Source organism: Bemisia tabaci, chromosome 4, assembly GCF_918797505.1.
Source record: "Bemisia tabaci chromosome 4, PGI_BMITA_v3".
NCBI classification, from domain to species: Eukaryota; Metazoa; Arthropoda; class Insecta; order Hemiptera; family Aleyrodidae; genus Bemisia; species Bemisia tabaci.
Window position 1 is genome coordinate 8,056,999 of NC_092796.1, and position 12,142 is coordinate 8,069,140.

The window sequence follows — 12,142 nt, forward strand, 5'->3', positions numbered from 1 at the left end:
GAACTTTTTGGGGTTAAAGTTGCGTTGTACCTCTCTAGATTTTACCTGTCTGCGTGAACCATTAATTAATTCTTCTAATTTTCTCTTCTCCGTACAGGAATTGTTGTTAACTTTGGCTGAAATGGATCGCAGCTCTGACGAGGGTGTGAGAGCCTCAGCGAAATCGATCAAAAGCAACTTATTCTACGTCTCCGATTACAGAGATTTGATTTTCGTCCTTTTCACAAAATTCACACCTTTAAAGTTCACCAGGTTTGTTTCTCTATTCCTCGTGTATCTCACGATTTCAACATGTTTTTTTGGTCAGCCCTGACCTCTGACTTCTTTCGCTGCTCCAAACTGTTGGGCTTCAGAATAGGCCGTTATCATTTATTTAATTTTTTCATATATTTTTTCTGATGAGAAAACACAGTTTTAATACATAGCAAGTTTACCAGAATACGAAAAAAATCACAGAAATGCCTTAAAATAACCCGAAAGTCTTCCTCTGTGTCCGTAGATAAGAGCTGCAAATTATACCAGATATGTTTTCCAAGGCCTCAAGTTTTTTTTTGTTGTTTCCCCCGCTAAATCACATTTTGTAAGCGTGGACTCCTTATTCCTTTTATTCCTTCTTTCTCAGATCTTATCTCATCGACCTCGTAGAGACGGCGCACATATTCATGAAGCACCTGGAAGCTTACTGCAAGAACACCCATCATATGGTCGTACAAACTAGCAAGAAAACCGGCAAAAAGAAAAAGAAGAAGAAGTCGAAAAAAGGCGCCGGTAAGTTTTTTGTTTTCCCATCTGTACAATCTGCCTCTTCAAAACTGTATTATTAGAGTTAGTCCCTGCAGGGGGATAGAAAGTTTCATACCGCCGAACGTTTCATGCGATCCGGGATTTTTCCCCTACCTCAAGTCTTCCCAAAAAATTTGCTCACCGTCCCTTTTTGTGTTATTTTTTTTGGATATCGTATTATTGTGCCTATTTTCTCGATTTCTCTACTGTGAAAACTTCCTCACAGGACACGCCTTATGTTTCAGAAGATCTGAATTTTGCTCGCCAGTACGATAGTTCGAAAAGATTGGTAGATCGTTGGAATTCATCCGAAGATCTTTTCGGTGCCGTTTCTGACAAGAATTTTCTCACTTTCGCGGAAATTCACTTACTGATCACGTCATTTGCGAACAGCAAGATCGGACAGATTTTGTACCCCTGCACCAAAAAATCAAATCATAGATACTTTTTTTAATCGACTAGAACGGAGACATTCATAAGTTGCGACTGCGGTCGCCGGGTCAGTCGCGCGGAAGAATAGTCGTTTTCTAGGCCAAAAGAGCTACAACTCAGCAGTGTAGAATTTCCTAAAGAACAAAACGGCTAGACGCACCCGTCAGTAAACACACATTGATTAATAATAATCTTCTTGCATGCTAATTTTGTGTAATCAACCTATTTCTAATCAGGGATGTCAATGATTTCTCTTGCTCATAATCACAAGCAGAAAGATATATCATTTTGGAAACATATAGCATTGTCATATTCTTGGCATAATGAATTGTTCAAGGCATTTTCGCAACCTGGCAATGGAGAAATGCTCTTTCGTCCGGGAGACGATGGAATAAAATGTTCGTGAAAAATATGCGGCTCAGCGTACTTGAAAATCGCGGCAGTTTGAAAATCAACCCGTTTTTATCCAACTTGTCGGCAAAATTGTTCTCATCGGGTCAAAAAACACCCCCAAAAACGGCGAATTGCAAACGCTTGAAACCGCCGTTCCCGCTGATTGCGTGGTAAGGAGAAACACCGTTTAAACGTGTAAACGTTTCCAAATTCTCCCGATAAAAGATTTATTTCATGAAAAACGGATGAATATATTACCTTAATAGTTTCAGATACTTCATATAAAATCACGAATACAATTCTCTGAAAAATTGGAAGAAAAACATTCACAATTTTCCCAGAAAGTTCGCATTTTATCGGAAGATATTTGGCAACGCCGGGAGCCGGAGGGCTCAACGGCGTTCCTCCTTCGGACGGCACAGCAGCAAGACGAGACGACAACCGTTCAAAACAACGTTCATTGATGGTTTTTGACCTGGCGCGACTTACAAAAAACCGGTCGCTATGATCGACTCATAAGTGAACGTGCTAAAAGCCATAAAAAGTCATGATGGTCATCATCTTGAAAATGTCGGGTAAGAGGATTCACTGGAAAAAAAACACATTGGATCCAGAGTCCAGACTCTTAAAAACATCGACAAGAAAAAATACTCTTGATTCAATCGGATTTTTGCTTAAATCAAGAACCAAGCCTCTTAATTTGAGCGGATTTCCTTTTGATTTAAGCAAAAATCCGATTGAATCAAGAGTATTTTTTCTTGTCGATGTTTTTAAGAGTCTGGACCCTAGATCCAATGTGTTTTTTTCCAGTGTTTTCAAAAACTGGACGAAAAATAGTCGAAAAATAAGGAAGTGAGGAACTCTCTGCGTTGCTGCAGCCTGACGATGTCACCGCGTAAAAATCCTCAACTCGTAATCATCTCCCCTTTTTTGTTTTCGCATGAGAGAGGAATTCCAAGACTTTCAAGTGCCTATTTTCTGGAGGAATAAAAGCGGGATTTTTCCTCAAAGCGACAGCCGTGGGACTCAGGCTCAGCACCGCTTAATAAGTGAGCGAGGAACGGAAGGCGTCGAAAGGACATGAAAGCGATGGTTCTGAATCATAAAGACGAGTTCCCGAGGGAGCGACTTTAGGGTGCTCCTCCTCCTACTCCAGGCTCCGACCTCGGTCAATTTTCGGGATCATAGTAATTAAAATTACTCCCCATCGGAGTCGAGGAGCCGGTATTTTCGATTCCAGTTTTTCCTGGTCCCCGCACCGGCCCCCGTAATTAGTCTTTCCTTCCAAAGAAAAAGGGCGCGTAAGATAGGAGCTCAAGTGGAGAAGGGGAATTTCACTTTTGCTCGAAGTTCCAGTTTTAACTTTTGAACCTCGTCAGTGGGCCGATTATTGAAACTGATGGACAAAGCGATAGACAAAAAAGACACAGGGAGTATGGAGCGATCCTATTGGTTGACATGGTTGGTTCTTATAGACTAAGGAAGAAAATGATGGACTAACTGTCGGGTCTCTAGTGGGTTGCCGTTAGTTACTTCATTACCTACCTCCTATGTCCATTACCACCACCTGCTTCCACCAATAAGATCCCTCCAAATCCCTTTTGTCGTCCTTGTCTATAGATTTGTCTATAAGTTTCAATAATCAGCTCGCTGGAATCGAGTAGTAGTTTTCATCTATTCGTGGTTTTTGTAGGGTTGTGAGGGTCAGGAAAAACCTCGAAAAGACAGACATTTTAATCGAAACACCAGGGGCAGGGTGACGAGTTAATCAGAAAAGTGAGTAAGTCCAGGGTGTATACGAGTCCGGAATTTCTAAAAAGTCCGGAAATAGTACTGATTTTTTCAGGATGGTCCGGAAGTACTAAAAAAGTGCGGAAATCCCGCATGAAGGCTCGGATTTTTTTCATTCTTGTCGCAATTTGAGCGAGAAATCCAAATTTTTGAATTTTTTCGAATTTCGTCAATTGGGGGTACTGAAAAAATACTGAATTTTTCTGTTCAGGAGGTACTGAATTTCTTGGGAATGTACTGGAAAAACACTGTAAAAGTATACTGATTTTCGGCCAGTCTGTTTTAGTAGACACCCTGAAGTCAGGAAATCTTCCCGCAAAACCTTGAGATTTTTTCCTTCGGCCAAAATATTGCAATTTTTCAACCTCGAGCCGCAACCTTTTTTCTCCGTTTCAAATTGAGAAAATTTTCTTTAAAATAGAGATAGCGCATAGAGAAAGCTTCCTCTATGCGCGATTAGTCTCAAAGAATGATGCCGTTAAAACGGAAAGGATTCCAAGATAGGGTCTCTAAATACCATTAGACCAAAAGTCAAGACCCACGGCCTGTTCACATTAAATAAGGGGCATGAAGGTATTCAATGACATCAAAACAAGAGGAAGAAAATAAAATTCAACGAAGAGTCTACGCTGCCACATTCTTACCATGTTGTGATCAGATAAAATTGATTTAGTCGGTAAACTCGAAAGTTTTGCACCGCGGTTCGGCAAGCCTTTCGTGGGCCCTCATTGAGAAATCTGGAATCGAATTATTCAACCGCCCTTTGCGAAGAAATATTGCATTATGAAAACTCTCTCCCCTCCCCCCGTGCGACGTTGTACTTCGGCATTCTTTTATTTATTCCATCAACAGTTGTTGTCAGATAGTGAAAATTCGCAAAATTATTCGCTTTGTTTTTGAAGTTCAACCGAACACTGTCCTGTGAGTACGGATCTAAAAGAAAGAGCAGAAAAATTCGATAGCCGATTTACCAGTTGGTCCCTTTTAATTTTGAGACTTTTTAAAGAAATCGTCAGAAATATAATTATTCTATAGCATGTTTATTAGAAAAAAAATTATTTACGACGTGCAGCTTGAAATAATCCTAAAAGCAAACCGTTTCATCTGTCGAATTGCCATTTTCCCGTGGGCTGTCCTTTCCGATTTATTTCGAGCTATTTCAAAATCAAATTTTCACTGAAACTTGACTCATTGCAGAGTAATTAGATTTTAGGATTTTTGTACTAATTTCCTTCATCTTTTTTCTATAGTATAGCTTAAAACTTAGAAATAATCAATAAGTAGATGGAGGTGGTAAAAAGGCCAAGTTTAAGTCCATGAAAGGCTCTGACTCAGAAAATGAAATGCCAATTAAGGGCTCAGGAGTAGCATGACGATGGTGAACTTCAAAACCACGCATTCCAATCACCTTTTTTCATAATTTCAGCATTACTTTATTTTAGAAGTAGAACAAATTAAGAGCATCACTGAGTAATTCTCAAGTTTTCTCGTTCTCTATGTACCATTCAGTGTTCACCCCGGAAAAGTCTCGCGCGATAATGATGTAACATTCAGTGTTCACTTTGGAAAATTCTCAAGCTATAACAAGGTGTGTAGCATCAGGATTTGCCCGATTCTATCAAGATTTTGAGGTCAATCAGGATTTAAACCGGATTTCATCAGGATTTGAGGAAGAATCGATCGTAAAATCAGGATTTGAGAAAAGTCAGCCGTCCGCTTATTTTCCGTTAATTATCTGTTATTTGTCCGTTAATTTTTCTCCGCAAAAAATCAGGATTTGATCAGGATTTTGAAAAATAATGAAATCAGCATTTAGTAGTCAAAAATCAGGAAAAATTAGGATTGCCTCAGGATTTCCACATAGTTGTAGTGTTTAGCCTCAGCCATTTGTTGAGCGGATGACCAGATGTGCTATTAAATTTTAGACAATCCTCATCAAGAACCCACATCTCTCGAACTTGAGAACGCCCGATATTTCGTGAAATATCTCTCTTCTAACTCAACGAAAATCAGTGTATTTTGCCGGGAAATCCGGCGACTCTGTCCGGGAATGATAAGAAGACGGCGGCGCTTTCTGGTGGGGGTGGGGGAAGGCTCGCGAAGCGCGTAATTCAATTTCGAGGGGGAATAAAAATCCACCTTTTCATGCCGTTTAAATAACGACAATTATTCTAATCACCAGCAGAAGAATCAACACAGGACAAAATGAAGTCCGCGGGATGGATTCTTTTCCTTTTTTATCTTTTCTATTTCTTCTTGTAGCCCTTTCCTTTTCCCGCTTTCCCAGCCCCACCCCTCACCAGTCCGCCCCCTTTCCCTCTCGACGCGTCGATTCCGCGCCTTTTCATCATCGTCCGAGTGATAAGGGCTGAATCTTTAAACTTTTTTTAAAGTAATACAGTGAAACCTGTTTTCATGACGGAATCTCTCGGGACCGAGACGTTTTTCTTGTATCATCAAGTTTCCGACACGAGCAGGTTTATTTACACGCATTCATGTATCACGGGACCGGAAACAATTTCCATTAAGATCAATTATGAACAGGTTTCACCGCAGATAATTTCATCTCCATGCATTGTTGAGCGCCGACCAGGGTGTTTACAAGTTCGGAATTTCTGGAAAGTCCGGAAATAGTACTGATTTTGAAAGCGCGGTCCGGGGGTACTGAAAATGTGCGAAAATTCTGCTAAAAGGTCCGGAATTTTTCTTTTTTGTCGCAATTTGAGAGAGAAATTCGAATTGTTGTAATTTTTTTTAATTTCGTCATAAACGGAGGTACTGAAAAAGTACTGAATTTTTCCGTTGAGGAGGTACTGAATTTCTTGGGAATGCACTGAAAAAGTACCGTAAAAGTGCTGATTTTTGGGACAGCTTGTTTTAGTAGACACCCTGGCCGACATATCTTTCGGCGAGATATCTTTCAGCTGACTGAATCTTGGCGACGCATTTAAACGAGAGGAGTTAATCCACATCGGGGATCTTGAAAAAAGACATTTGTGGAATTTTTAAGGACTGCTAACATAAAAAAAGGTTTAGGGGCTACACACGAATTTTGAATAGTTGAGACTGATGCTTGTGGGAAATGTAACAAGGAGCCCAAAACCTTCCAAGGATCCACTAAAGACGCCCGGGTAGGATGTACATAAGTTCGTCAAGTCCGTAAAAAGTACCTACTGAATTTTTGAGGGCGGTCCGGAAGTACTGGAAAAGTGTGCAGTCAGTGGTTTCAGGGCATTCCGTCAACGATTTTTTGTCCGCACACCTGTTTTGTCCAGTAGTTTACGTCTACGCGTGAAATAAGCAACAGTGACTTGGTCCAAGTGTCATATTTTAGTCCATTTGTAAAATTATATTGACAATAATGAAATGAGAAAATTGAGAGAGACGGAAAAGTTGTTGTGGTAACTCATTTTTTAAATTAAATGTTATTCCCTTCTTTTTATCAATCTTTTTAAATTTTCATGGGTGAACATTTGGTTTTATTTCCATCCTTAAAATTTTCGATGAAAAATAGACCTTATAAATACTTTTTTTTAATGAAAATATTACTTTATTTTAAAAACCTTTACATTTTTAAAACGTGGCAAATATTTGTAAAACATTTTCCAAGCGATGGCATCGATATTAAAGTCAATGAGCAGTAGTTGTGTCGAAAGAAACTATGCACAAATGAATAAAAGAAGGGGAAAACCGAGAAGCACGCAATCTTCGGTTTTAGCCCATTTGTACATCGATCTTTCATAGTCAAATACGTCCTATTTTGAGCGTTTGGTTGCACTCACACCACGCTGCAGCACAGTAAAAGCACAAAATATAAAAGAAAAAATTAATGTGCTTTGAAAATCATTAAATACCTATTAATATTTACTAAACACATTAAATTTTCCTTTCACAAATGTATTTTTTTTTATCAATTTAAATTTAAGTAATCCATGCAGAGTGTGCAAACACATAAAAATCATGAGTTGAAAAACGCTTGGGACGCATGCTGGGACCAGCACGAAACGCGTACTGGCGCCTACAAACCTAAGCAGATACCTCACGCATTGCGCAATGCTTGAGGTATCCCTTAGGTTTGTAGGAGCCAATGCGCGTTCCGCGCTGGTTGGCTGGCCGCGCCGCAGCGTGCCACGTTCCACGGCATGTGTGAACGTCAGAGAGGAGTAGATTTTATTACGAAGATTTCATCCCAGGGTGTCGAGCCACGTGGGTCACGTGGGGATACAAATCAGAGAGAAGTTGACCGCTAGAACTCCGACTTTTTTCCACATTACACCACACAGGATTACAGGAATGTACAAATTACGTTTCTCCCAAGTATCACCTAAAAAAGTCTATCAGCCGCCGAAATTTCAAAGTGTCTCTCAAACGAAAAAAACTAATCCATCCATGGTCGCCATCCCAACTAAAAAAAGAAAGAGAAATCCCGAGTACGTCGAATCTTCTACCGAAACTTTGATGTATAAATCAGATATGTAAAACGCCAACTCAGATATATTGCTCGGGGAATGATTACGGCCAGAACTTTCCGGTATAATTCGAACCTAAATTAGAATCCCATTTATCCAGCTAATAAGAGAAGTTTCGCGTCGAAAAAAACTTATTCAAATTAGCCCCCGCCCCTCTCTCCTACTCCATCGGGGTCGTGCTGGGAGCCTCAGCTACGGTCCAGAGGAGCTTCGTTGCCCTATCATCAAAAATCTACTAATTTTCTGTTTTCAGAATTTTTCAAATTCCATTTTACAAACCCGTAAATTCGTTCATGAACACTCAGAAGGTCTGAAAATGGTTTGTGTCTTGGAAATTAACATATTAGTAGTAGAAGTAAAGTAGAAGTACATATTTGAAGTAAAAATTCTCTGGAGTACGAGATTTAGGACAAAAAAAATCGCTGTTTTTAGTCATTTACCGGTCGAAAGGAGGGATATCGATAAGGGCCTTTTTTGACCATCCCTAGAGGGCCTTTTTTTGACACCCCCCCCCCTAGAATCTGGAAATTTATGCGGGTTTTCCAAGTTGACTCAATGCAGTTTACGGAAATAATCATGATATGGTCCGTAGGCCACTGGATACGTGTTTAACGGTTGCCTGAACATACGTCTGCAGGCGAATTTTAGAGAAATCTATCACTCCGAGGCTTTTTTGACACCGAGCGCATCGTCTAACTAAAACGAGCTATTGATGTTATCAAGGAGGCTTTAAGGCACATTTTAACCCTGGTTTGGTTTTAGTTAGAAGATGCGCTCTAAGTTTTAAAAATAATTGTCAAAAGTCGACTTCTGAGGGACGTCCGCCAAAATCTCAGGGAATTATACGTCGGTAGGGTTTTTTTTTGGCTGCAATTAAAGAAAATTTCCTTGTAACAGTTTAACATGGCTTGATAACTGCCCTCGATAATTTACGTAGCGTGTATATACAGTTGAAGAGACGTGTTTCCTTAAGATTTTTGCGGATGTCCCTTAAAAGTCGACTTTTGACATAACTTTTATCCCACAAAAGACAACTCCGCAGACGAGAATAATTACAGAACGAGACGTTTTTTTAATAAATCGAAGTGCGGTTCTACCAGATACGTTTCCCGTTTGTCACAGCTTGGATTTTACCAGTGGAATTTCAAGCTCATTTTTCCATTTTAATAATTAAATCCACTTATCTGACGCGTGAAATTGCCTCGTTTTTATCGGCAGTTTGTTCTTGTTAATGGCTGCAGGAGCCTGAAAAAGCCGGCGATTAGAAGTCCGAACGGAAGGATCCGTAAATTTATGACGGTCGCGGCTGGTCCTACTGTCCCATCAATCCAAGAGGGTTCCATCGAAAGAAATTCCTGTGGTCGAGGGGAGGTTTTGCGTTAGTTTTATTTTTTTGGATCTGCAAACGCCAAGTTTTGCTGACATTTTCTTCCGTAGAACTTTCGCAGGAATTCGAATAAAATCCCGCCGATAATCTGAGATCACATCTAGGAATGGTGAAGATGTATTTAGGATCTGCATTTTCAGAAATTGTTGGTGGTTGTGTTGGTCCGCACTTGCGGGTCATTGAACATTTTCTATTCACAGTCGATGCTGGAATGGACCACTAGATAGGGTACGAATTTAAGCACTCTGATACATGTTCTTAGACCAGAATTTTATGTAGAACACGACTCTGGCATCAAAAATTACTGAAATCAACTTCTTACTAAAATGTCAATGTTTTAATTTTACATTGGTTACAGGAAATTTGAATTGCCCGGTCACAAGAAACTCAATACTCTACGTATGAGTCAAATCGCGCCTTACAACGGTTTCGGCAGGCTTCTCAATCGAGCACTGTTCCAGTCCTTTCCCAACTTTCATCGTTCAAAGTGTAAACAATTTGTTGTAGCTGAGCCAAAGCGTCATGATTGAGGCTATTATATTTTCGTATTGCAGACACTGCCACGGTAACATTTATAGTCTGCGATTTGGCTCACGCAGACCATTGAGTTTTCATGGGCGGAAGTTTTGAATTCACGCGAAATATCTTGGTAAGGAGTTAATTTCAGTAATTTTCGTTGCGCGAATTGTGTTCTACGTGAAAGTTTGGTTGAGAACATGATTGAAAACATGTATCAGAATGCTTCATTTTGTACCTCGTCTAGTGGTCCATTGTCCAATGTAACACAACATTGCCGAATAGCTCAAAGAGCACGCTGACATGGCCACTTTTTTCGATCAATTTTTTTTTTGCTTCTCAATGCAATCCGGTGTATTGTCCTGCCTAAGAGTTTGAGAGTTTTTGTTACTCTTGAGATCAAGTCAATTTTGCCTTTACTGTAAGGCCGAAGAATGCAAAATCCTCCAAGCCTCCACATTTTCACGCGTCCGCCTGCTGGCTTTCCTTTTTCTCATTTACTTTTCACGAAATTTCTCCCGATATCCTTAACCTCCCTCAACCTTTCTCTTTTTTCCCTTCGATTTTCGACCTCTATCCCTCGAAACTGATCCCTTCCCCAACATTTGAAAGGGCTCTCCCACATTTTCACGCGCCCGGCGTCTGCGTGATCGAGCAGTCCCTGCATCCCTGCCGTCATTTGACTCGAATTAATTCGCAAATTTTTCTCATCGACTCCTGATTTCTTTTAATCACTTCCGAATTGGTATCACATTTTGCATTTCTCTTTATGTGTATAGGAAAAAATGAAGGTACCGTAAGAGGCGATTTCCATTTTTCAAAGCATCTAAGACTTAAAAATTATTTTACCACATCCCTCATAGTTCGCAAGAAACTCCGCGGAAGTCCTAAAAAGTCCTTGAAACTCCTGGATATTATTATTTAACCCTCCTCGAAAATTCTTCGATTTTCGGTCGGACTAATGGAGCATTTGCAGGTGTCTGAAATTTGATTAATTCCATGTTCGAATGGACGCTACCAAGTGAGCTGAACACGAGGATACCCTTGTTTCATAAATTGAACAATTATTGGAGGTAATGTGACAAAATGATCTAATCTGCTAAAATATACGCGTTTAAATGGGAAATGTGGCCAGATGACGTCACTAGGCGGCGAATTTCCTCACTTTTAAATCCATTTTTATACTATTTCCCATAGCCAAAAAAAATTACAAAAAATCCTGCAAAATCAGCTTTTTAGACACTTTCAGATGAAGCAATAAAAAAATTTGCGTGCAAATTCTCGATTGCAATGCAGCCTCGCATGGCTTATGCAAACCGCACTTCATTTTCTACGAATTCGCCTTTATTCGACAGGGTAGGCAAAACGAGCTCCCGCAAGCCGCAAGAGTGGCATCCGAAAAACGTACTCCGGTAGTCGCTTCATATTTCCGCTGCTCCCTCCATCGGAAGGCCGCAAATCGGAAGTGGATATTCCGACAATAAATCTGCTCAATGGAACCTTCGACTCGAGCAGGGGATTTGTGCGGCGTGTAGTGGCGCAGTCGAGCAGTTTAATACCCCCCCAAAATACTCCCAAATATGCCCCCTCCCACTCCTGATAGTCACCCCTATGCTCCAACGATGCACGACGTTGCCTCAGTCCAGTACACTCAAATGCCGCCTCTTAACTTTCCACCCCCCTTTGACGTAGACCCCTCTCCCGTTCTCCCCCTCCCACTTCACCCCGGCCGATCTGTGTTTAATACTGTCGTGCCAAGGTAAAACGCCGTATGAACCTTCAGGCGCTGCCAAATTTCCTTTAGTAAATACACGAATTTGCGATAAAATTTGTAAATATTTTTCTTCCAATTTTTCAGATAATTTTTTTCGCAATTTCATCTAAAGTTCCTGAAAATTTCAAGGGAAAATATCCACTGCTTTCCTTCAAAAGGAACATTTTATGGAAGGAAATTTAGCAACTCTCGAATGTTCATACCGCGTTCTTCCTTAGCACGGTAGAAAATATGAACTCATCAACAGCTTTGTGAAATTTCATGAAATATTTCACGGAAATTTCCCAGTTCCATATGTTCCATGCAACTCCGCTATGGTGAGAGGCCGCACTGCGGGGCTAACCAGCGGGCCGATTATTGAAATTGGACTGAGTTAAGCAGAAAGGAACCAACCTACATTTTGGAAAAAATTGAGTTATGAGTGGTTTTGGACTCAACCACTGCTCTACTATCCGTAGCCAAAAATTCAAAGTTTTTGTTGGAGCAAATTTTGCAGAAATTGAACTTGAAGTTTATCTTTTACATTGACTCTTATGCAGGAGCTAAACTTTAAACCTCTTTTTCTTGGTTCGATCCCGATGTGGCTTGGTTCCTTTC

The 12,142-nt window shown here is 40.3% G+C and overlaps 1 protein-coding gene across 1 annotated transcript in view; it reads left to right on the forward strand.

Annotated features, from left to right (window-relative positions):
• The window catches only part of timeout (circadian regulator timeout), a 285,339-nt gene that overhangs the window by 17,983 nt on the left and 255,214 nt on the right, over positions 1 to 12,142 (forward strand). Inside the window, exons 12-13 of the mRNA XM_072299231.1 lie at positions 98 to 252; positions 623 to 768. Of these exons, the coding sequence (XP_072155332.1) occupies positions 98 to 252; positions 623 to 768 (301 nt within the window). The remainder of the gene's footprint in view (positions 1 to 97; positions 253 to 622; positions 769 to 12,142) is intronic.